The 23,834-nt window shown below is 44.2% G+C and overlaps 5 protein-coding genes across 5 annotated transcripts; 3 read left to right on the forward strand and 2 right to left on the reverse strand.

The window, feature by feature from the left end:
• The first annotated feature begins 1,327 nt into the window (after nt 1-1,327).
• On the forward strand, nt 1,328-2,676 carry LOC115667310 (xyloglucan endotransglucosylase protein 7-like). Its single transcript, XM_030588910.2, has 3 exons — nt 1,328-1,673; nt 1,797-1,990; nt 2,097-2,676. Exons 1-3 carry the CDS (start codon nt 1,398-1,400, stop codon nt 2,491-2,493), a joined length of 867 nt encoding a protein of 288 aa, XP_030444770.1. The 5' UTR covers nt 1,328-1,397; the 3' UTR covers nt 2,494-2,676.
• Nucleotides 2,677-3,890: 1,214 nt separating this feature from the next.
• On the forward strand, nt 3,891-5,906 carry LOC115667620 (pentatricopeptide repeat-containing protein At2g01860). The gene has a single exon (XM_030589187.2). It carries the CDS (start codon nt 4,255-4,257, stop codon nt 5,749-5,751), a length of 1,497 nt encoding a protein of 498 aa, XP_030445047.2. The 5' UTR covers nt 3,891-4,254; the 3' UTR covers nt 5,752-5,906.
• Nucleotides 5,907-6,030: 124 nt separating this feature from the next.
• Nucleotides 6,031-8,287, reverse strand: LOC115667631 (uncharacterized). Its single transcript, XM_030589195.2, has 5 exons — nt 7,813-8,287; nt 7,518-7,701; nt 6,875-7,081; nt 6,440-6,631; nt 6,031-6,360 (listed from the first exon to the last, which is right to left on the reverse strand). The coding sequence occupies exons 1-5, from the start codon at nt 7,893-7,895 to the stop codon at nt 6,217-6,219; spliced, it is 810 nt and encodes a 269-aa protein (XP_030445055.2). The 5' UTR covers nt 7,896-8,287; the 3' UTR covers nt 6,031-6,216.
• A 2,479-nt stretch (nt 8,288-10,766) lies between these two features.
• LOC115666764 (uncharacterized) lies at nt 10,767-15,111 on the forward strand. The gene is made up of 9 exons (XM_030588429.2): nt 10,767-11,280; nt 11,919-11,955; nt 12,057-12,135; nt 12,228-12,273; nt 12,346-12,444; nt 13,269-13,337; nt 13,422-13,755; nt 13,835-13,977; nt 14,239-15,111. Exons 1-9 carry the CDS (start codon nt 10,825-10,827, stop codon nt 14,992-14,994), a joined length of 2,019 nt encoding a protein of 672 aa, XP_030444289.2. The 5' UTR covers nt 10,767-10,824; the 3' UTR covers nt 14,995-15,111.
• A 1,372-nt stretch (nt 15,112-16,483) lies between these two features.
• On the reverse strand, nt 16,484-18,896 carry LOC115663480 (glycosyltransferase family 92 protein RCOM_0530710). The gene is given in 2 exon segments (XM_030585483.2): nt 16,484-18,452; nt 18,454-18,896. Coding segments are annotated over 2 exon segments (1,773 nt in total). The 5' UTR covers nt 18,622-18,896; the 3' UTR covers nt 16,484-16,847.
• Between the last annotated feature and the right edge of the window lie 4,938 nt (nt 18,897-23,834).

Genomic DNA, 23,834 nt, shown 5'->3' on the forward strand with positions numbered 1-23,834 from the left:
TTATGCTCGAGTGTCGCCTCCTCATTTCGTTGCTTGAATGGAGACGCTTATGGATAAGAATATTGATATAAATGGTCTTTGAACTCTACTCAAATGTGCAATGTAATCTCTAAACTTTTGATTTGTCCAAATTTGCCAAAATTGGTGATGGAGTGGGGACTTAATTGGGAAAAAAAAGTAACAAGCTCCATAGTCTAAGGACTTTATTGCACAAAAAATTGTTAATTCGAGGACGGAATTGGAAAAATAAATATAAGTTCAGGGAAGAAGGGGATGATGCCTCCAAAATGGAGAATAAGTATCTTTTGTTCGCATCACAGCAAGCTGTACGCTGCACACACCCACCGAATAATAGAGGCGGAACTTTAGATGGCCAGTGCATCGGTCAACGACACTCCCGCGATTAGTCAGCAATCGGCGCTTAACGAAGGCTACTGATTGACTCCGTTACCGTTAAGCAGCATCGTTATTATCTTATCGTCGCTTTTTTTCTTTTTTTATTACCCGTAGAAAGAAATGATGGTGCACCGCCCGAACACCTCGCCTAAAGTTCAAAAATATACCCAAATCACACCCGGTTCAGGCCATTTAACTTAGAGGAAGATCGAAATGCCATTTAAATCGATGACCAAAAAGTCCAAAATTTATTGTACGGCGGCTAATTTGGTTATAAACCTTTTAATTGTGCCAATTTAGTCCCAAACATTTCGATTTTGTCAATTTAGTTCTAAATCTTTTGATGATTTGCCATATTAGTCATAAATATTACGACGGCTTGCCAATTTATTCATTCAGATCAATTTAGATCGGAAATTGCTGGCGTGAACACTCGTCATCCTACGTGGTATAGTCTTGCACCGGCTTAACAGAAGGGCCTTGCATAACAGTTAGAAGATAATTGATTTAGGGAACGAAGGCCCGTGGGCCGAAGCGGGCCGCGCAGGCGCTGGGGCAAACGCCAGCCCGGCCCATGATGGGTCTTGAAAAACAACGAAATGTATTTAGCGCGGCGGAAGGGAATTTGTGCTGGTAATAACCTGCCCGGCCCTACCTGTTTTCTTGAATTTACTAAAGCCGTAACGCGTTATGCAACTAGGTAGAAAGAGAGAAAGCACAAGCGCCGTCGTGTCTTGGAAAATGCACTCTTTGCATGCGACAACTGGGTACAGCACAGCTAAGCGAACCTCCACCTTCCTATGACCTTCCGTCGGCTTGGCGCAAGTAATCAACGAACCTTCACTTGCTTTGCTCAACTCTACCGCTCCCGAAGTATAAATTAGCCATTGCTCCGCAGTACTTCTCATCACAAACAACACCCATCATCTCATTCAAATTGAGTTCATCCTCTCTTTCGTTCATCTCCTCCGGTCTCAGTTCAGTCAGTGTTCTTGACCACCATGGCTTCTGCTGCCGCCGCCTTTGCCATTCTCTCGACTTCCGTTCTGCTCAATGCTCTGATGGTTGCACTTGCTGGCAACTTCCACCAGGAGTTTGACATAACCTGGGGAGATGGCAGAGCTCAGATACTCGACAACGGAGATCTCCTCACTCTCTCTCTCGACAAGGCTTCGGGCTCCGGCTTCCAATCCAAGAACGAATATCTTTTCGGCAAAATCGACATGCAGCTCAAGCTAGTCCCTGGGAATTCTGCTGGCACTGTCACTGCCTACTATGTAAGTATCCACTACCACCCGCCCATGAAAAGAAAAGCTCAAGCTTTGCCTCTATGTGTCAGTAGCCGCCGTTCGTAATCTTTTGCTGATATGTGTGCGCTCTTGGGTGTATATGCATTGCAGCTATCCTCAAAAGGGTCCGCGTGGGACGAGATAGACTTTGAGTTCTTGGGGAACCTGAGTGGCGATCCATACATTCTTCACACCAATGTGTTCAGCCAAGGCAAGGGAAACAGGGAACAGCAATTCTATCTCTGGTTCGACCCGACTGCCGATTTCCACACCTACTCCATCCTCTGGAACCCGCAACGCATCATGTAAGAATCGGGACAAACCCCAAAATGCAATCTCACTTGACATGTGCGATAAAACAGATTTCTCCCGCGGCATTTATTCAAACACTTCCGCGTGCGCGCATTACAGATTCTCGGTGGACGGCACTCCAATCAGAGAATTCAAGAACGCGGAATCGAGCGGCGTCCCGTTCCCCAGCAGCCAACCGATGAGGATTTACTCGAGCCCGTGGAACGCGGACGACTGGGCAACGAGAGGCGGGCTTGTGAAGACAGACTGGTCGAGAGCTCCATTCACAGCCTCGTACCGGAACTTCGACGCCGACGCCTGCATTTGGTCCTCCGGGTCGTCGTCTTGCGGGGACAACGCCGCCTCGAGCGATGGCAGTTCTTGGCTCACGCAGGAGCTGGACACGACCAGCCAAGGGAGGCTGAGATGGGTGCAGCAGAATTACATGATCTACAACTACTGCTCTGACTCCAAGAGGTTCCCTCAAGGCCTCCCTCCAGAATGCAACCTCTCTTAAAACAGAGGACGGCGAGAGAGAGAGAGAGAGCGCGAATGCTAGGCTTTGAACATAGCATAGGACAATTCTTTCATTGAATTTTTGTATTCTTTATTGTATTCGACGATACCTTATTCTATATGTAATGTTCATCTTCGTTTATGATTTTGCCTCTTTTGGCAATTTAGAACAGTGGAAAGCGAGATTTGGTCATGTAAAGAGTGGATTGGCTAAAATAGTGCTCACTGCCTTCTACTTATTGTTCATCGTGTCTGTTGGTAGACTCGATCCGCCTACGACTATGACTCATAGTCTATGGTGTTTCATTTGTACAATTAGGGCCGTGTAAGTTTTTTTCCTTCTACACAATCAAGTGTGTTCTATCTCTTGATTGTGCAAATCATATTCTTCCAAATATTAACAATATCTCAACACCTTAAATTGATAACGTGGCGAAAATTGATAAAGCGCTACTTGGCATCGCATCACTACAGATTCCTTCCTCCTGTGTCAGGGCGTGTTATGCCGTACTGCGAATTTGAATTTGTCACTGAACGAAACATATCTAAAAGCATCTCTGTATATTCGCGTCTCGTTTGGAATCTCTCTCTGCTTGATAATTGCTACCTCATTTTTAAAAATTCCTCTTGCCATGGCTTACCCGATCAATGGTTTGTTGTGGCCTGTGCATAGGCTTTTAAAAGTCTATAACAAAATAAAATCATAGTAAAACAAATATATACACTTATAAAAAGATTTTACGGATGGATTGATTTGGAAATGGAAGATGAGTTGGGAAAAAAATAAAAGACAAACTTGTCCTTGATTAGATTGGGAAAAAGAACAAAATAAGGAGCATTGAAGCAAAAGGAGACCCTTGAGAACTTTATGTAGGACATGAAAAATTTTCTAAAAAATTGGAAAATGAAACAAAGGAAATAAATATGACGAAGAGAGGGCGTTTTTGAGCGAAATCTTCTGAAAAAAGATTTGTTAACTCGAAGGTGTCAACACATGTGAATAAGGCACCTCGAGGTTTTGAGGGATTAGGTTTAGTTTTTAGTATTTTACATATTTGTAAGAAATAAAATAACAAGCGGTGCAATCACAATAAAAAATTACTGTTTTTCCGACCTAAATCTGACCGCCTCTTCCTTTCCTTACACGCTGTGCAAACTTAAAATGACACGAGATTGTAATTTTTACGATAAAATAACACGGGTGCATCATGGTGCAATTGGAAAGATCAGGAAGACATGGCCACAAAGCTCGGACACGAGTTCTATCTCGACGCACCGGATTAGTTTTGGTTTGATTTGGTTCAGTTATCCGGGTCGGATCTAACCCGATTCTTGGATTCGCTCGACAAACCGGAGGAAACCCATTCAAATATGGACCGCCCGGTCCAGCTTATCCATGCACGCACGGACGAGCACACCCACCATCGTGGGATCAATGGTTCTTCGAAGCTCCCTCTTCCTTCCGGGGATCCAGCACTGTGGGAGCGGCAAAGAAGGCTGATTCTATTGCCATTGCCTTGATTCGAGGTTTCCAAACGCCTCCGTTTGTACCTCCTCTCCGTTCCGTCCTACTTTAATACCCGGTTGCTCACGATTTTAGCGCGATCTCTGCCTGGCAGACCAACTGCTCGACGAAATTCCCAGGTGGGTTTTCGGGTCTTGTCGGCGCAGAAAGCTCCAATCTTGAAGTTATAGACTATTTGGGCGATCTCGTTTTGGTCTAGTCGATTTGTTTCAGTTCATTTTCTCGCCTGCGAAAGCCATGCCCGGTCTGTTGCCCCCACCATGTGAGCTCTCAAGCGGGCATTCACTCAAGTTGAATTCTTTAAGTTGTAGCTTGAGAATTTTCGCGGCAAACCATGGTACTAGAGTTCACAGCAAAAGAATACCCAAGAATCTTCGTTTCCCTCGGCGAGACAAGCTCCCTCCTGCATTTGGAACTGATCTGTTCTTGAAGAAGACGAACACTGATACTGAACAGACCCAAGTCGATCCGTTTGATGAAGAAGGACTTGATTTAGAGATTGAAGAAGAAGAAGAAGTAGGAGGAGATAATGACGTTGTGTGGGATCAAGATGAGATTCAAGCGATATCATCGCTTTTTAAAGGAAGGATTCCTCAGAAACCTGGGAAGTTAGGCAGAGAAAGAGCTCTTCCCCTCCCACTTCCTTATAAACTCAGACCTTTGGGACTCCCCACGCCGAAAAAACACGTCAAACTCGGTTTGGCCATCGGCGTTTCTCCTAGGGCTTCTGTCTCCGAGCGAGTGTACCGGGACCCACGGTTCCTCATCGGTCTGGCAAGGGAGATTGGGAAGCTTCCTCCTGAAGAGAATGCATCCAAAGTTCTCAACAAGTGGTCGCGTTTTCTTCGGAAAGGATCGCTGTCTTTGACCATCAGGGAATTAGGTCACATGTGTCTACCTGACAAGGCTCTACAAACTTTCAGTTGGGCTCAGAAACAGCCTAATCTATTTCCTGATGATCAGATATTGGCTTCGACCGTTGAAGTACTAGCCAGGAATCATGGGTTGAAGGTGCCAATCAACTTGGAAAAGTTCGCTTGTTTGGCAAGTCGTGGTGTAATAGAGGCAATGGTGAAGGGGTTCATCAAAGGAGGAAGCTTGAATCTTGCTTGGAACCTTGTCCGGGTTGCCAAGGATCATAACAGATTGCTGGATTCCAGCATCTATGCAAAGCTAATACTGGAGCTTGGAAAGAAGCCGGACAGGGACACGCTTGTTTTAGCATTATTGGAAGAGCTTGGTGAAAGAGAAGATTTGAACTTGAGCCAGCAGGACTGTACAGCTATCATGAAGATCTGCATTAGACTTAGAAAATTTGAACTTGTTGGAAGTCTTTTTAGTTGGTTTAAACAGTCTGGCCGCGAACTGAGTGTGGTCTTGTACACTACCTTGATTCATAGCTGTTATGTAGAGAACAAATACAGGGAGGCATTGCCTGTAGTTTGGGAAATGGAGGCTTCAAACTGCCTGCTTGATCTTCCAGCATACCGCGTGGTAATAAAGCTTTTTGCAGCACTGAATGACCTCCCTAGGGCTGTCAGGTACTTCTCGAAACTCAAGGAGGCGGGATTCTCTCCAACATATGATATATACCGTGCCATCATAGGAATTTATTTGATTTTGGGGAGGCTGGCTAAGGTTAGGGCAGTTTGCAAGGAGGCAGAGATGGCAGGTTTCAAGTTGGATAAACAAATTTTGTCCCAACTACTGCTAGTAGAAAGTGAGAGAAGATAGTTTTCCATAGAGTTGTAATGTTTGTAATGTGAATAGTGATGAAGCAGCAATCTTGCCATGGTGAATTGCACGGTGATGTTCCACACTTCAGCAGATATTCTCTATTTATGTATGTGAATTTGATTATAATGTTATGCAGATTCAAGTTTTTCTCTCGGTCAGGCCTATAATTACTTGGTAGCAGGTTCCAAGAGAAGCCTCTAGCTTCTAGATGGTATATCGATTGACTGACGAACCGTGACTCCATTAATCCATCATTACATTCCCACGAAAGGAGAGTTGTAATCTTTTTCTTTTACATCTTTTGAATGCATTCTTCTCAATCCAAGAGGGGCTCAAAAGAAAATCATTCTTAAGTGAGGCGCTAAGACCTTCTGTGCTGACAGACGTGCCATTCACGTTATGTACATAAAGTTGTATTTACAAATGATTCAGTCTTTATTAGTATTGAGTGGTCAATTTCTGTCAATCTGTCTTCTTCATCTTCTTTATGTGGTATTTCACAGTTTTTTCCTTCCACTGGTCCTTTTCAAGGTACTTCTCATATAAGCTCACTTCTCCATTTGCTTTCACAGACAAAACAGCTGTGCTCCTAGTGCCATAACGTCCCTGTAAATTATAAACCGGTTCATCAAAAGAAAATTTTAAGTTGTCTGGAATATGAAGACTTTAATAAAGAGATGCTTACCAATGGAGTGTCAACTTCGACATATATGGAGCTTAAATTAAATTCCCAATCCACAGAACAGATATGGGGTAAACTACTCTTATCAGCTTTAACTGTGTCCTTCATTAATTTTTCAACCATCTCTTTTACTGGTAAGTCAAATTCACCATATTTCTTCAGTAGTTCCCTGAAATTCTGTCCCAGACGCCGAGCCTGCAGATGTAGCTTTTATCAAAATGTGCAGATGGATAAAAATTGTGTATCTGGCTATATTATAGAGAGAACAGTGGAATGTTCAGGCTCCCTCATTTTGTGTCCCGTGAGAAAGAGCTACTATAGGCCAAGTATGCTACAATCTTAGGACTTCTATATTTTGGAAGCCTCTCATCCCTAGTAACTAATCCCCTGATTTCTGGGATATCAAATTGACAGTGCTACTAGCTAATGGTCTTTTACCTTATGCCAAGGTGAGTCAAGTTTCGCATTGGATAGCACATGAATTCCAGGGGAAACCTCTTGAATGGTTACGGGCTCTCCTTTTGGACGGTTGGAGATATAAACCATGGTTTTGGAACAAGTGTCGGCGACAATGAGATTGAAGCCATTGTACTGATGAGCCTCTGTCACCAGCTGCTCTGCAAATTCTCTTGGACTCTTTGTGCTCTGCAAACATTCAGGTACATCAGCTGAAGTACATATATCCAAAAAACTTGTCTTTATTGTCCAAAAAAAGGATTTCCACCAATTTCAACCAAGAGTTGAACCATTTGTTTAGACTTGATCATGCGCACATTTATGCAATAAAGGTTAAGGACTCAAGCAATAAGCTTTTCCTAGAACTTGAAGAAGGTGCAATTTCTACGGGTGCATACAATGGCGGCCCAAGAGTCAACCGTAAGAGGTAAAGTATATAACGCACCTTTTTGGCTTGAACAGAGGAAATGAAAGTCACCTATCTTTTTCTTAGCGTCAGGTTTGAGGATAGCCATTTTGATTGTGAGTTAGAAACATGGGAATCCAATTTTGTAACTTCTCCTATAAGTGACTGGTCTGGGAGACTTTGTTAATTTCAGAGAACAGAATAAATGCTCATGCGTACCTCCAAGAAAAGCACGGGAAGGTCGCCGCGGCTCTTCGCCTCGTGGAGTGTATGAAGCTCCAGCACGTTTGTCAAGAAAGCCACTCTTCCCTCTTTTGAACAGGCCAACCAAGTCCCTCCAGCAATTTCATCTCTTCCTCCCAATATCTCCATCTCTTCCCACCATTCCACTGGCTTTGTTGGTCTTCACAAATTTAACAGAGAGAAGAATCAATAAACTAACGAGCACTGTCTTCATGAAAACAGAAGAAGAGTACAAACAAATGGAATGAAGAGAGTTCAAGCCTCAACTTGCCTGTTGTGATACTCGTCTCTGTTCAGCACCAGAATCAAAGGGTAAAGCGGGTGAGCTTGCCAAACGAAAGCTGCTATGCACATTGTCCCTTGTTTAGCTCTGCTTTCACTTAAGTATCCGAAGAAGACCTGAATGCGGATTTGCCTGCTATGATCTCTCACTGAAGAATTTTCTCAGAAAGCTAATGTGGGCAGTTGCGGTTGGTATGGGGCCAATGATGTATCTATATGTCGGCTGATCTTTTGCATGATTTTTGCAGGGACTTGGTCGGGATGTGATTGCTGCTTTATATTAAATCTGTGAACTGACTTTTTCTCTGACCCTCTCTCTCTCTCTCTGTGGTCTTAAAAACAAGTAGCTCAACTAAAAGCAGTAATTGCTGAATGGTCTTCGAGTCCTGAAGCAAGATAAGATATGGGTAAAGACCGTGATCCCAACACTTGCTACAAAAACATTAATGGGATCAGATTTGTGATAAATATATGATCAGTTAATACTGATTGATTATTGTTATTTATATTATTTGCTTTGCTTGCAAGAAAATGAAATGGGATTCTGCGGATTCGATCCGCTTACTAGAAAAAAATATGGGTGAAGCTTATCTGCAATGGTCAGTTTGGTCATAGAGTCGGCTTATTACACGTGGGAAGCCACTTTCGTGCCGTCTGGTGAATGGTTTGGAAACAAGAGGCGCCGCACTCAACAGGCGTATTATATTGCTGATGGTGGAGATAGACGTGTGACGTTTTGTTGCGTTGTAAGATTTAATGAAGTCGTGTAATATGAACAAGTGCAGCCCACAGACTATAGTGACATATTGCCCCTTTAATATACGCTTGAACAAAATGTTAAGTTTCAGATATTCATAGACACGCTTTCATCATCTGTTGATTCAATCTCTTAGAGCACATCATGCAGGCCATCCTAATCCTAGTCACAAAGAGCACCTCTTTGTTTTCTTTTTGTCCTTTTTCGCCCTCCGTTACTGGCTAACATTCTGGGGAGATATCTATCAATGTAGTCCCTTTCTTCGGTGAAATGTTGGTGAAACATTTGAATTTCGCAATTAATGCTCTCAAAACTATAGAAGACGGCGTATAGCAATAAGAGAAATTGTAACTCGTGCTGTAGATGACGAATTCACATGACCACAATGATAAACAATTTAAGTCTCGACTAGTTTAAATTGAAAGTTTCCAATATAATAAAAAGACCGTAATGCCTTTTGCTCGCAAACGGTCATAGCCCTCTCGGAGGACACCCGTGAAGGGTACTCTTCCCGCACCATAGAGATCATTAAATTGAGTCCTCAAAAGAGAAAGTTAGGTCAATTTTATCCCTCCTACCGTTAAGAAAATCTCAAGTGGTGCTTGGAAAAAAGGGCAAAGGAAAATCTCATTAGGCCTTGGGCCTTACTATTGGATCTCGTGTACATTATTTTCCGTTGTGAATGGACTGATTCGAAGACAGAAACTCAAGGCCCTTTTGCCCTTAGCCTGGCTAAGCCCATCCGAGAACGAAGCCCTTTAGCCCCAAGCCCATCGCGACCTGATTTATGCGTAGACAATACTTTTATAGATCCAATGTCTGTGCCCGGGTTCGAACCGGGGACCCCTTTGTTCAAGCCGTGCGAATTGTTCGTGATCGGGATGAAAGGGCCAGAATTAGCTGCTGCTGCTTCTAGGATGTTGCTCGGTCGTTGATGGTTTCCATCATTCAGTTGCGCACTCGACCACGCAATATATAACTCGACCCCCTTCGATTAGGGGTTGGATTTGTGCCGCGCGATAGCTCATGACTGGCCTGAAAATCCCGCCATTTCTCTCTCTCTCCCCTCTCGTCTCCTTTCGGCCCACTGCTGGTCCCCCCATATTGTGACTTTCTTACTTGTGCTTATGGATAGTTACATGGGATCGGGGGTCCGTTTATTTTGCGGAAAATAAATGATTTGAAAAATATTTTTTTAAAAAAACAATCATTTCTTGCCTATCGCCTATCTTCAAATTTCCGTTGATGATGAAACTGTTTTTCATTTGCTCGTTTTTCTAAAATGAGAGTTAGAGCACTAGATGCTTTGTGTCGATAGTTAAATATTCTTTTTAAAAACTTTATTACATGCAATACAATAGAAGAGCCGATAAGATAGAATTTACCTCAAATTTTTAATCCTTTTTGTAGCTCTTGTATCTAAAAAGAGCATTTCTTTTTATAGGTGAAAGGATAAGAAGGGGTGACCATCATTAGCGATTCATATGGACCGTAATAAAAGCTCCACGCTGCTACAAGATGTTTGATTGAGCCATAACTGCCCTGCACTACACGAGACCCGAAGGTTCGATATTGGCGAGCACGTCACGAAAATCGCTAGCAATTAGGAAGTCGTCCCACACGAGGCACAATACAACATGAGCTATTAAGAGATTTGCTCATGACAAGAATTGAACACTTGACATCGTGGAAGATCGCGTACACGTATAAACGAGTTCAATCAAAGAACCGTAAGCAATTTCAATCTATTGATATGAGATTAGGTTGATTTGGAAATAGGCAAAACTTTACAAGTACCCATTTATCTATAGGATTACAATGAACTCGCGCATATTAAAACTTTGAAAGTACGCAATTACCTGTGCAAAACAATCCATAATCACTCAAACGGTAGTAAAATAGAGAATTAATCCTCGCTAGGGACACTAACCATAAGAAGATAACAACCAAAGATTCGCATAATCACTCACACTTACCAAGTGTTCATGGGGAAATTTCCTAAATAGTAAATTGCCGCCCTTAGCCTTAAGCCATTGTCGCGGTCACAAGGCGAAGCGAGAGACCCGCGCGGGGGCAGGGGGACACGCACGTGCCAAACGAGATTTCGCAAGATGATAAAACAAAAAAGCAAAAAAAAAAAAGCAAAAATAAAAATAAAAAAAATATTAAAGAATTAACGCCTGCTTGTAGAGAGAGAGAGAGAGGCGCAGAGAGGAGAGAGAAAGAGAGAGGAAGAAGGAGAAGATGGGGAAAGGATCGTCAGAGACGAAGAAGAAGAAGAAGGGCCGCCCCTCCCTGCTCGACATTCAAAAGCGCCTCCTCAAGCAGCAGAAGCTGCAGGCCTCGTCCCTCCGCCGGAGCCCCAGCGACACCCCCCACCGCCGCGGCGATCCCCTCCCCCCGCCGCCGCCCCCCCCGCCGCCACCAACAAACCCTAGCCGGCGCTCCGCCCGCCGGAACACCGGCCGCGACGGCGGGGGGCCCTACCCTCCCTCCGATTGGGTCTCCGGCGGCGGCGACGAAGACGACGACGACGACGACGACGAGCGCGCCGAGAAGAAGCACAGGCTCCTGCTCGGCTTGGATTCGAACCTCTCGGCGAATTCCTCGGGCCCCTGCGGCTCCGATTCGAACGCGTCCGCCGATAATCACGAGGCGGCCCGCGCCGCGCGCGGAATCGGCTTTGGATCTGATTACCCGGTGATTACCAGCTGATTTTTTTTTCTTTCCTGTATAATTTGAAGCGAGCGAAAGGATTGATTTGTCCGAGCCTCGGGGGCGAGTGCGCCGGCGGGAGCTCTTGCTTTAGGGGTTTCGAATTTTAGGATCTTCGCCTTTTGGGAATGACGTGCGGGGGGGGGGTTCGTTGGGTTTCGCGCGCGAATTAAATTTTTCTTTTTGGGTGTTGATTTTGTTGGGGATCGGGTGAGGTTTGAGTGGCGATGCGTTTGACTCGGTCAATTTCTTTTTGGGGGGCTTTTATTACTTTAATATCTGAGCCTTTTGAATTTTCTGGTTCGTGGGTTTTGATTTTAATTCGAGAGCTTGGGGATTTTACCTTTTACCAGTTTGCGTATACAGCCTCTGATTGTCTGTTTCGGCTGGGTGCATCGTCATCGACCGCCATGTCTGGAAAAAGTTTGAACTTGTCTTTTCCCGTTCATTAATTCTGCAACGTCCCTTTTAAAAACGATTATTTTTGCTGGGTTTTTTCTGAAAAAGATGTACTTGCTTTTGGTGTTGTTTTTTGCTGCTGAAATTAATTATTGTCACAATATTCACCTGGGTTTCACTTTCTGGGTTCTCATTGGCGACGATGCTGGGGGCAAATCTCGCAGAGCGAAAAGGTTTCGAAAGTGACAGACACAAGGAATGGTACCAATCAATCTTTCTGTTCTTGTTAAGGTGGCATTTCGGTTGATTGTTTTTTCCATGTGGTTTCATTTTTTTTCCTTTGTGATTTTACATGTGGACAGGGTCGCTGGTGGAGTCTGGTCCCACGACACCTTTGCCCGACAAAAAGTTGTTGGTGTTCATCTTGGACAGGCTTCAAAAGTATGTGCTGTTTGAGCTGCTTGGCTCTGTTCTTCCCTGTACCGCAATGGGCATTTTTTATTGGACTTTGATTGGTTCATTTATTTCTGCAGAAAGGACTCTTATGGGGTCTTTTCGGAACCAGTGGATCCGGAAGAGGTGCGTCTCTTGGTGTACTGTTCATGATAAGGGAGCCTGCATTGCGTTTATATTGAAATCTCTTTCTTGCAGCTTCCTGATTACCATGACATCATTAAGAATCCCATGGATTTTGGAACAGTGAAGAAGAAATTAGACGAGGGAGCCTACGCCAACTTGGAACAATTTGAGGTTAGCTTGTGTCCAATGAGCTCGTTGGTACCCCTGTTCTTCTTTTGATGTAACTGAATCTGCCATTAAGTCATATAGAGGAGACATGAGTTGTTAGAGGTAGAGAAAACTCGCATGAGATGATGAATCCAGGATTTCATCTTCAGTCTGCTAGCAGCACACAAGAGGAAAGAGGGGAGGCTTTTTACAAAAGAACTTTGCAGAGCGAGAAGCTGTCAAATTTGTGAATAAGCAGATATTTTAACATCTTTGGTTGCAGTCACTATGGTAATTACTTTATGGAGTTGTCAGTGGTGCTCTCAGTTTCTTAATTAATCTGGCACCTGTTCATTCATAATCGTTGGAGAGTAACTTCATGGCCTCTAAGCTCTCATAGATCTCATCTGTCACATAGATCCTCACTCCAGCATGCTTTTATGTGGAGACGATGGCGTCTGCAATTTTAGTTCATACAAAACTTTTCCTATCTTTTATAGTAACTGTTTCATTATTGAACTGGGTATGGACGTGCTGATAAAAAGTGCGTAAATAGAATCTTTACGTATAAAGTAATTATTTTGTTAAACGTGCTTTGTGAGTAAAATGTTCAAGAACAAGTGTATCTGAGATCTTCAGTGGTCAACCTCCTCGGCAGATCTATCTGGGTTGTCTGTTTAGTGCACTTCAAGCTGAGTTTCACAGGGAAAGCTCACTTGCACGACAATTTCTTAGTACCTCAATCTGTGAATGTGTGCTCTGGAAGTCTGTACAGCATTCTGATTCCTCTGAAAGCATTTGATGCTAATTTGGTAGACAGTTGTAACTGATTACTCTGGTTCTTGCAGAAAGACATCTTCTTGATATGCTCAAATGCAATGCAGTATAATGCACCAGATACTGTTTTCTTCAGACAGGTTAGGCCAGTCTCCAACTCATGTTACTGTTTCCAGATTGGATCTCTATTTCCCTACATTTGAAAGTCATGAACATGTGCATAGGCCCGAGCAATGCAAGATATGGCAAAAAAGGATTTTGAGAATTTGAGGCAAGATAGTGATAGCGAGCCCGAGCCCGAGCAACCAAAAGTTGTGCGGAGGGGAAGACCACCTGGCAGTGGCCTGAAGAAGTTGCCTGATAAGCCTCCTGTCAACAGCGTCAGTAGAGAGGGTTCGTCTGATGCAACTCTAGCTAATGTGGATAATTCATGCTGGTCTAACACCTACAATTTGAGAGTCCACAATCCCGGGCCTTCTGATTCAATCGGCACCCACAGGACTCCCAATATTGAGAGTCAACCAAGCTGGTTCTCTGATCTGGAGAATGAATTTCCAGGTACGAAACTGAAGTTAAAAGTCCTTGGATATCGATTTAGCAGATTTTTCTCCCTTGACGACATTCTGTTTCTTTGCAGCATCTGTTTGGAAAGCTGTCCTGAAAAATGGGAAGAAACTATCTCCTTCAGAAGAGAATAAACGCGACACCTATAAACAGCAGTTCGCTTCTAGACTTGAACAATCTGGTAGCTTTGATGGAGAAGTAAAGCATCTATCAGCGGTATGTTGGTGCAAATAATTAATTGTGAATTGTCAAGATAATTACAATTGATCAGGGGGTAGAGTACTCTGTGGGTCTGTATTCATTGGTGATATAAGCTGGATTCTTACCGTGGGTGGTTATTATACACAGAAAGGACTTGAGTTGCGAAAGAAGTGTGCATATTCAGACATTTTTCTCAAATTTGATGTTGTACAATCTTTGTAAAATGCAGTTGGGTTCTTGTTGGGTTGTGGACTTACTGTTTGACTAATTAATCAGGTAGGCGTATATCTCAATCATGGCTATGCGAGAAGCTTAGCTCGATATGCTGCAGATCTTGGTCCTTCTGTCTGGAGGATAGCTTCAAAGAAGATTGAAAGCGCTTTGCCACGTGGGGTTAAATTTGGTCCTGGATGGGTAGGAGAGGATGAATACATGGACCATCGGCATCTTGGGAGGCTAAAATCATGTATATCTTCTGGGCATCCTTGTGAAGATCTGCATATGACAGCTGCTGTCAAAAGCTTCAGCAATGCCCGGCGTTCTCCTCAGTCTGCAGAAGATATGGAGACCATTACAAGGCTGAACTCGCAAAGCAAGTTCATCAACGCTGGTGATTTCAAACCTTTGGATGACACTCCTGCAACCTCTTTTACTGGTGAAATCAGGATGGCGACACAACCAATGCCACCCATGGTCACCGCTCATACATACGAGGCTCCAGCGACTGTCGAGGTGCAAGGAGTGGTTTCAAGTGACTATGCTTCTGCTCATCCAGCACCTGGGGATGTCCTCCAATTAACTACTGCTCAGTTGTCTGGAAGCACCGAAACATCGCAGCCCTTCAACCCCTTCAGGTCACGTGCAGCATCAGAAGAGCAATGGTGGAACTGGCAAGGAGTGCCGATGGAGCGTAAACAGGATGCTGTCCCAATTGCTCTTTACCACAACAATGGATTCCAGCTGCAAGGTTCATTGAATTCGAACTTGCAGCTTGGTTCTCCCCGGCAACCAGACTTAGCGTTACAACTATAAGGATTGGTTGCTCACTCTTCATCTTGAATGGTGGCACATTTGTTAGCTCGTTGGACAATGCATCATAAAAGAAGGATTTTTATTTTTTCAAATGAAGTTTTCGCTTTTTGTTGGCTCCATGAATATCCTCAAGCCATCATTTATCTTAAGCACTCTGAAGAAATTCTGTACAGAAGTAGAACTACAATGGTATACAAGCTGATTTGAAAACACAACATGGGTTCCGTGACGTGAGGCTCCAGATTCAATGAGTAGAAAACCCTATTTCCTGTTTCTCTACTGATGTAGTTTTACCGCGGAGAATGTGTCTTGAGAGCCAAGACTTGACTTAGGCATGTCCGAGAATGAAGTTGGGTTTTGGCTAGGGTTGATGCTGTTTGATTGAACATCAAACTCATGAAAAACAGGGCTGATTAAGCCATTTAAAGCCACAGGGGAAGTTGTCCTTGTTTGTGGTCAAGTCAGATCAGATTGTGTGCGTAGAAGATGCTTGGTACACAGTTAAAGCCAAATCATCACGAAAAGGCTCAAGATATTGCTTTGGCTTGTAGTGGCAAGCCAACAGTCTCAGTTGAAGGTACCTTTGAGTTGCATCACAGACGGTCGGTACACCCCGAGCTTGACCAGATTGTTGAGAATGTCCACCTTATTTTCTTCCATTTTCTTGCTTATTTACATCCACTGAAGTTAAACCAGACAACGCCAACGCGTATGCATGTTTCCATACATAAACAGGCTTTCGTGTCCTAAAAATTGATGTATAGTGTGAAATTTCCGTTTACGCGCGAAAAGCTTCAATTCATTTCGGTTGCTTGTCACCACCCAGCGTCCCTTCGAGGCAGTTCTTACACAAGAACATGACTAAATCACAACGAGAACTTAGAGAAACATGATCAGCAGCAGCTGCGGAGATCAGATGAGCAGATTCGAGAAGACTGAAAAGGTACGAACTGAAGAAAGAAACTAGAGCAAGATGGTCTCACCATACTTGCCTTGAGAGGAAGAAATTGTATATCGAAGCTTCAACAATTGGGTTACTTAGAATTGGGTGGCGAACTAGATGGCTGACTGCACAACACTTAAATATCGCTAATCCGTCATGGATTAGGTTAATCACTTGTTGCTATCTCGACCGGAGTACTAGAACCTTGTTTTTTTCGGTTGTCCAAGAGAAGAGAAACAAAAGACAATTATTACAACGTTTTCAAAACGATTCTGTCACCATCGACTCTTCTACACACGATTCTCTCTCTGAATTCAAGCGACCATATTTTATTTACAAAAATTAATTCTTGCTGCTTCTGAAATCAATTGATCCGACTTGGGACATACCATCATCGCCCTAGCCAGCGTCGACATTCAACAATCTCAATAACAACGTTCGGATGGTCGGATAGCATTGAAGAACATTGATATGGGAGGCTGATGATCTGGGAGATTACCAAGATAATTTTACATTTAACCGCATGTTGCAACGACCTGAAAAGTGTGGATGCTGAACTTGTTGAATTGTATATACAGCAAAACACGGGATGGTCAAGAAAGACAACTGAAATCTGAACAGAGAAAGCAAGAGGAAATTATGCAAAGAGACAAAAGGAAAGATATAGAATTCTCTTCCTCTCTAATTTGATCTCTCACAAATTATTAAGATGGGTAAAAAGAAAATTCAATGAATCCTCATTCCTAACCCGCTATTCCTCCAAAATCTTGCACCCTGATAACTAAAAAAGAATCGTCTTCCAGTATATTCCCCCGTGTGTTTACCATCAAATCTCTCATATATCCACGAGTCAAAACCCATGCCGAGAAAATGAGAGCATCATCGGATGGTCGAGTCGTCGCCGCCGTCGTCATCTTTGCCAAGCCATGCTGTACCCGGAACCCAACTCCGACCCGTACCACCTCCGCGTCAATGCCTTCAGCCTATCGTCCCTAACCTCGCAAAACCGCTCGGCCCAGCCTCTGGGCTCGACCGGCTCGAACCCGAGCCCGGGTGTCCGGTCCTTGGATGCCGGGTTGATCGCTTGGGTCCAGTCCATGACGTAGGCCGAGACTCGCCTCCTGAACTTGGTCTTGAACTCGGACCACGCCTGGTACTTGTAGTGGTTCACCACCCCGTCCTCCAGCCTCACCTGCTTCGTCCTGTACCCTTCCTTCAGCCTGAAGTGGTGGATCACGTTGAGCAGCGAGGCGTCTGCAGCGTCCAGCCGGAGCACCGACTTGTGCCGCTGCTCTATCCTCCTCCGGCACGTGTAGCCCTGCGTCACCCCCTCCGGCGGGTGCGTCTTCCGGTGCGACGGCCCGAACTCGTAGCACTTGATCGAGACCTGCCCGTGCCGAGCCGGATCATCCCGAGCCGGCAACAGCGAGGTCAGCATGAGCCTGGACGACAGCGCCGAGCCGTTCCACGCCGGAGCGAAGACGAACTCGTCCACGTCCACGTACGCCATCCATTCGCACGAAGCGTTCGCGTATATTGCGCCGTGGGAGAAGCCGGCCTCCTGCGTCTTTGGCCACGGCCACGTCAGGACGCGGACGTCGTAGCCGCCGCGGTTGAGGTCGCCGACGACCGACCGGAGGCCGTCGTCGCTGTCGTTGTCGTAGAGCAAGAACCGGTCGACGCCGATGCTGGCGTGGTACATCACCCACTCCCTGAGGAACTTGGCCACGTTGTGCACCATCGTGCACGCGCACAGTAGCGAGCGAGGGCCGTCCGCCGCTAACCTGCGCCTCCCGGGGGTGTAGTACGCCACCGAGGGGATCACCCGATTCTCGCGCGCGACTTCGAGCGTGATTTTGATTTCGATTTCCGTTCCGGAGTTGGCGGCGGGGAGCTTGGGGTGCGCGCAACGGAAGACCTCCTGGGCGGAGCTCGTGACGGCGGTCCTCACGGCGGTGGCCGGATCGTCGCCGAAGACGCAGCGCAGCTCGCCCGGGGACCTGTTGATGCCTTGCCGGTTGTTCACACCCTTCACGAACAGAACGACGTCGTCCTCCGTGGACAGCGACTCGTACGCGAGGAAGTTCCACCGGAAGAGCTCCTCCGCCGCCTCGCCTCTCGCCGGGAACGCCCCCTCCGACGGCGGCGACCGCGCCAGCGCCGGCTGGTAGAACGGCCGGAGGCGGCGGACGCTGGGCGGGAGCTCGCACTTGAACATCGTCCGGTTCGTGAAGGGGAGGGCCCCGGCGAACGTCGCCGGCGAGGTGGCGTTGTTCTGGAACACGCAGTGCCAGTCGCGACCGCCCGCCATCCCCGGGGGCGCGATGACGAGCAGCTCCCAGGCGGGGAACAGGATCGAGACGGCGTCGATCGTTTCCTCGGGGACGGAGGACGCGTGGCGGGAGGGGACGGGCCCCGCCTCCCGGATCGCGTAGTTGAGCGCGACGGCGGCGGACTGCTCCGAGGGCCGCGCCAGCGAGAAGTTGGAGAGCCCGAACCGGGGGGGGGCTGCCGCCGGAGAGGCGGAGGTGGAAGTGGAAGAAGGCGAGGAGGGCGACGGCGAGGAGGAGGAAGGTGGTGCGGACCTTGCCGCGCATGGCGATGGTCTCGAGAGTGGGGAGATGGACGGAGGAGGGAAGAAGAAGGTGGTGGTGGTGGTGGGTGGGCTTCGAGGAGGGGTGCATGGCTTCGCCTGACTCCGCTGTTCCTGTTCCCTTTTATTCTCTGCCTGGAATGCTATGCTATGCTGGGTAGGACCTTCCAGCTACGCCCGGAGATTAAAGAACGATTCTTCGTCGGCTTCTGCTTCTTCTTCTTCTTCTTCTTCTTGACTCACTCCATCATCGGACGACGTGAAGGTAACATGCGATCAGAAGGAAGGTAAGCAAAATTGGGGAAGAAGAAGAAGGAGGAGGAGAAGAATAGGAGTACGTGTGACGATGATGAGGTCAACAGAGGAGGCGGCCGCGTCCCGTGTAATTTTCGACCCCGCGTTCTCTTCTTCGAGCCGTTTTGCGACGTCGCGCGGCCCGAATCGAATTAGAATTAGGATTTTGCGGAATTTCCAAGAAATAGAAATAATTTAGGATCTTGGGATTTTACCCAAAACAATTTTCGGGGGTTAAAAGATCCCGAGTTGTAAAGATTGTTTTTATCACGGCACGCAATTGAATATGCACTTCTTCCTTGTGGCTAAAGAATTGGACCGACTGACGAGATGGACTATATATCACGATGACGACGGCATTAAATTCGTCATTAAACACGAGATTCATGTCGAGCATGACCATGCACGGGGAGAGTCATTGGTGGATTTTGGGTTATATTTAGTGGAAAGAATAGGGAAGCTTTGGGGATGAGCATGGGTTCGGTTCGGAGAAGGAAAGCCAAAGTTTTAACTAGTGATGAGTTTAAGGGCCGTGGTTCAGATAGGAAGCCAGCTCAGTGCCGAAGGTTATGAGGGAGATACTGCTAGCTTCGAATGTTTTCGCTCGCGCTCTTATGCATTTTCACGACGTAAGTTATCGAATTGTTCTTCGTAAGTAAATGGATGGAGAGAAATTACCGGCGTCAAAGATCCATTTTGGGTGTTACCAATGAAGGCCTCGCATTCGTTACAGAATACTTAGACTAGTTCGCAGGAAATTCCGCATTGCCTCTTGTGTTCCGAAGGTCAAGCCCATCGATGCAACTCCATCAAAAAATTTCAGCATTCCATAAGTCTCGCCGCATGAGTATGTCGCAACTAAGCAATGCGGTACAAGCCGGCGAAAGATTCACTCACGAAATGAAATGAACTCGTGATTCCGTGACAAATCAATGGCCCCTTCTAACACATTTGAGTTATGAGCTAAATATATAAAAGGCAAAATCAACATTGAAGTTTACATGTTGATGACTATTTTCACTCTAGTTATATTTGATTTGAAGTAAGATTTGCCTCTTACTTGGCGCATAGCAATCATTTCGCTGCCCTAATGCATTCTCGTCGAAATGATTCTTTTTGATTCTCGTGCCGGAACCGATTCTCGAGCATTTGAAGGCGTTGTAAGCCCAAAATTTCTATTCCCGAAATAATAAAAGAAGTAAATGCGTTTGGTAATGGCATAAAATTTCTTTTTATTAATAATATTTTAATAACATTTTAAATATTTTAATATTTCTTTCTTTTCTTTTTTCTTCTCCTCCTTCTTGGCCATGGCCGTAAAATATTTTTTAATTAATAATACTTTTATTAAAAATAATTTATTTTTTTTGCCATGCCATGGCCGGTAAAAATTTTTCTTATAAATAATTTTTTTATTAATAATTTTTTAAAAAAATATTTTACTAAAAAATATTTTTATTGAAAATATTTTTTCTTTTTTTTTCGCCATGGCCTGGTCGCTGGCCATGGCCGGTAAAATATTTTTTTATTAATAATATTTTAATAAAAATATATTTTTATTGAAATTATTATTTTTATTTTTTTTTTCCATGGCCGGTAAAATATTTTTTTATAAATAATTTTTTTATGGGAAAATTTCAATTAAGGACCCCAAGTGGGGTCAAATTCTCAAAAGAGGACCCAAAGTGAACATAGTGTCAAATAAGGGCTCGAAGTGCCCAATCAGTCTCAAATAAGGACCCGAAGTGCCCAAAAAGTCTCAAATAAGGGCATGGGTCGCCGATCGCCAAAATGCCCGCCGGCCGGCGAGAAAGTTACTATTCCAAGACCGGAACGTAAAATTTTTATTTTTTTATTATTTTTCTTTTCTATTTTTCCTTTTCTTTTTTTTTTTCTTTTCCTTTTTTTTTTTCTTCTCTTCCCTCGGGCCATAGCCGGCCGGGCGGAGGTCGCCGCCTCAGCGAGGCCGCCTCCGCCGGCGGCGAGGGCCGCCTTGCTCGGGCCGGGCGAGGTCGGCCTCGCTAGTTGCTCTGGCGAGGTCAAGCCTCGCCGGACCGCGAGGGCTCGGCCCTCCGGCCGCCGGCGAGGCTCGACCTCGCCGGCGTCGGCGAGGCCGGCCTTGCCGTTGCGAGACCGGCTCGCCCGACGCCGGCGAGGCCGAGCCCTCGCCGATCCGCGAGGGCGGCTCGCCTGCAACGGGCTAGGCCGACCTTGCCCGACGGCAAGGTCGAGCCCTCATCCGCGAGGCGGCCTCGCCCGAGGCCGGCGACCTCCGGGCCCGGCTATGGCCGACGCAGAAGAGAAGAAAAAAAAAGAAAAGGAAAAGGAAAAGAAAAAAACCGAAAAAGAAAAAAGTAAAGGAAAAATAAAATTTTTTACTGTTCGATGCCGGAATAGTAATATTCTCGCACTACGGCATTTTGTCACTGCGACCCAGCCTTTATTTGAAATTTTTTGGGCACTTTGGGTCCTTATTTGAGATTGATTGGGTACTTCAGGCCCTTATTTAACGCTATGTTCACTTTGGGCCCTCTTTTGAGAATTTGACCCCACTTGGGTCCTCAATTGAAATTTTCCCTTTTTTTATTAATAATATTTTAATAAAAAATATTTTTATTGAAAAAATATTTTTTTTTTCGCCATGGCCTGGTCGCTGGCCATGGCTGGTAAAATGTTTTTTTATAAATAATTTTTTTATTAATAAAAATATTTTTATTGAAAATATTTTTTTTTATTTTTTTCGCCATGGCCGGTAAATTTTTTTTTATTAATAATAATTTTTTTTTATTTTTTTTGCCATGGCCTTGTCGCCGGCCATGGCCGGTAATTTTTTTTTATTAATAATATTTTTTTTTATTTTTTTCACCATGCCCGGTAAAATTTTTTTATTAATAAATTTTTTTTATTAAAATATTTTAATCTCGCTAGATACGGCGAGGGTGGCCCTCGCGCCGGACATTAGAAGTTATATTAAAAACCAAGAAAAAGAAGAAGAAAAAAAAACTGATTCTCATTTTTGTTCCCAGAATCAAGAAGCTACTTTTTTTATTATTCTTGATTCTGCTCCAAAACTGATTATGAGCACAAATTTGCAAGAATTTGTGCCCAGAATCAAAAAATTAAACAAATGAATTTCTATTCCCAAATTGATTCTGGGAACAAAAGAACATAATCAAATACTATTTGGCAAGTTGCCATGCGCAGCCTTTTATACTCCTCGTTTGCATTCTGCTAAAAAGCCAATCCACGGTAGTTTCTACTTATTTCTGACAATAAAGTATGGAGATGGATAGACTTTTATGTCTTTTCAAATCAAGTCCTGCATTTTTAATTTGTCTAATCCAATCCTTCGATTTTTTTTAAAATTTTTTTTAAATCAAGTCACGGAGCGAGAGGGGCTCCTTCCCTCTCTATCGTAATTTTTGGTATATATTATATATTAGCCCCTAGAAAAATTAGTAATCTCTAATATACAGAGTATAATTCCATCCATAGTTTCAAGTTAATAAGATAAGAGTCAAGTGTCTCGGATCAAATAAAAATTGTTGTTTCATCCATAAAACGCGAAAAGAAATATGTGAAATTTTCATTCTCTAAATATATGCAATGGCTTTGTTAATTTCTTTTTTTTGTCGCACACAAAAGCGTGCCTTTTTTTTTTTTCTAGTTTGAAGGGAGTAAAATAGCAATAGCCGTAACGATTAAGGAATTAATTTGTTTTCCACCATTAGTTTATAGTCGTTATCTCATCTTCTATTAAGGAAGATAAAGGGTTAAAGAGAAAAGGAAAAGAAAAAAAGTCACAGAAAATTCAAAACTATACACACTGTGGTACGTACATTTATCCTGAATTTTGTTTTTACATAAAAAACCTCACCGTGACACATTTATTTTAAATTTTTTCTTGTGACATAAAAAACCAAAAACTTGTACTTATGTGACATATTTACCTCAGTCAAGGTTCCGTTGGACTTTGACCACAAAGAAAGAGAAAAGGTTTCGTTAGACGGTTTTTCAATCAAAACATCGGTTATTTCACTTAAATCACGTGGGCTCCATGTCAATATTGATGCAGGCTTTTAATGGTTTTCATTGACATAATTTTGACGGGGATAAATGTATCACACATGTACTAATTTAGGATTTTCAGGTTAAATATGTTACGGTGAGCATAATTTGGGGTTTTGGGCAGCTTTTGGTAAAAAAAAAAAAAGAACAAATTACTTGGAAATAAAAAAAAAGGGATAATACATATAATTGATGGCCAGTAAGGAAAAAGAAGCCCGAACACGTCTAATTGCAAAAAGGAGATGGACTGAAATTTGAAAGGTATAGTTTTGGCAATCTCCATACGCCAACCGTTTAAAAGAAAATACTAGAAAATCCCCTAATCATCGTCATTTGACTCCTTCTCCAAATGAGAAATGCCAAGATTCCACCCGAATTGTTATATATATATATATATTATGTGGGTTACTTTCATTACGATATAACTCGCTGTTCATCTGAGGAGTTCGTATTCGACGCGGGTCAACGTCCTTTCTGGGGACCCACTTCTTGAAGGATTGTTGTTAAGTGGAAGTTGTTGGCTTGGTCCTGTCCAGATTATTCTTAATTAACACGATGGTGAAGAAATTAAGACGAAATGGAGAACCCAATGCACCTACGCTTATCCGGCTTAGGAGCCTTTGCAATCTAATTTCTCTGGGTCTCGCATTGTACGTAAGGCCAAAAATGCTGGACCATCGGTCCATATCTAAAAGAGGGTATCTATTAGCGAACGGTTCGTTGCCGATGCTTGAGAATTGATCGAGATTAATCGAGTCAATCGAAAGAACTGAACTCATATCGAGTCTTCGCGAGGATACGTCGTGATAGAATTCATCGCACCCCTTGTTCCTTCTGATGCCATCTATTTCCAGTGTCGACAGATGAAATGGCTTTTCTTTTTTTTTTAATCCTTCTTCTTCTTCTTTTTTCCCAGACCATCAGTTTATGCAATGGAAGGGG

Source organism: Syzygium oleosum, unplaced genomic scaffold (assembly GCF_021117445.2).
Source record: "Syzygium oleosum isolate NSW1041296 unplaced genomic scaffold, Sole_v2.1 Sole_v2.02, whole genome shotgun sequence".
NCBI lineage: Eukaryota > Viridiplantae > Streptophyta > Magnoliopsida > Myrtales > Myrtaceae > Syzygium > Syzygium oleosum.

What these genes read in the sequence shown, in the direction of transcription:
- LOC115667310 (XM_030588910.2), top strand. Translation starts at nt 1,398, where the DNA reads ATGGCTTCTGCTGCCGCCGCCTTTGCCATTCTCTCGACTTCCGTTCTG. An exon ending in GCACTGTCACTGCCTACTAT is followed by an intron (nt 1,674 to 1,796) that starts GTAAGTATCCAC and finishes TATGCATTGCAG; the next exon opens with CTATCCTCAAAAGGGTCCGC. An exon ending in TGGAACCCGCAACGCATCAT is followed by an intron (nt 1,991 to 2,096) that starts GTAAGAATCGGG and finishes CGCGCATTACAG; the next exon opens with ATTCTCGGTGGACGGCACTC.
- LOC115667620 (XM_030589187.2), top strand. Translation starts at nt 4,255, where the DNA reads ATGCCCGGTCTGTTGCCCCCACCATGTGAGCTCTCAAGCGGGCATTCA.
- LOC115667631 (XM_030589195.2), bottom strand. Translation starts at nt 7,895, where the DNA reads ATGTGCATAGCAGCTTTCGTTTGGCAAGCTCACCCGCTTTACCCTTTG. An exon ending in TTCCCGTGCTTTTCTTGGAG is followed by an intron (nt 7,082 to 7,517) that starts GTACGCATGAGC and finishes GAATGTTTGCAG; the next exon opens with AGCACAAAGAGTCCAAGAGA. An exon ending in TCGAAGTTGACACTCCATTG is followed by an intron (nt 6,361 to 6,439) that starts GTAAGCATCTCT and finishes TATAATTTACAG; the next exon opens with GGACGTTATGGCACTAGGAG.
- LOC115666764 (XM_030588429.2), top strand. Translation starts at nt 10,825, where the DNA reads ATGGGGAAAGGATCGTCAGAGACGAAGAAGAAGAAGAAGGGCCGCCCC. An exon ending in GCTTTGGATCTGATTACCCG is followed by an intron (nt 11,281 to 11,918) that starts GTGATTACCAGC and finishes CAAATCTCGCAG; the next exon opens with AGCGAAAAGGTTTCGAAAGT. An exon ending in AACCAGTGGATCCGGAAGAG is followed by an intron (nt 12,274 to 12,345) that starts GTGCGTCTCTTG and finishes TCTTTCTTGCAG; the next exon opens with CTTCCTGATTACCATGACAT.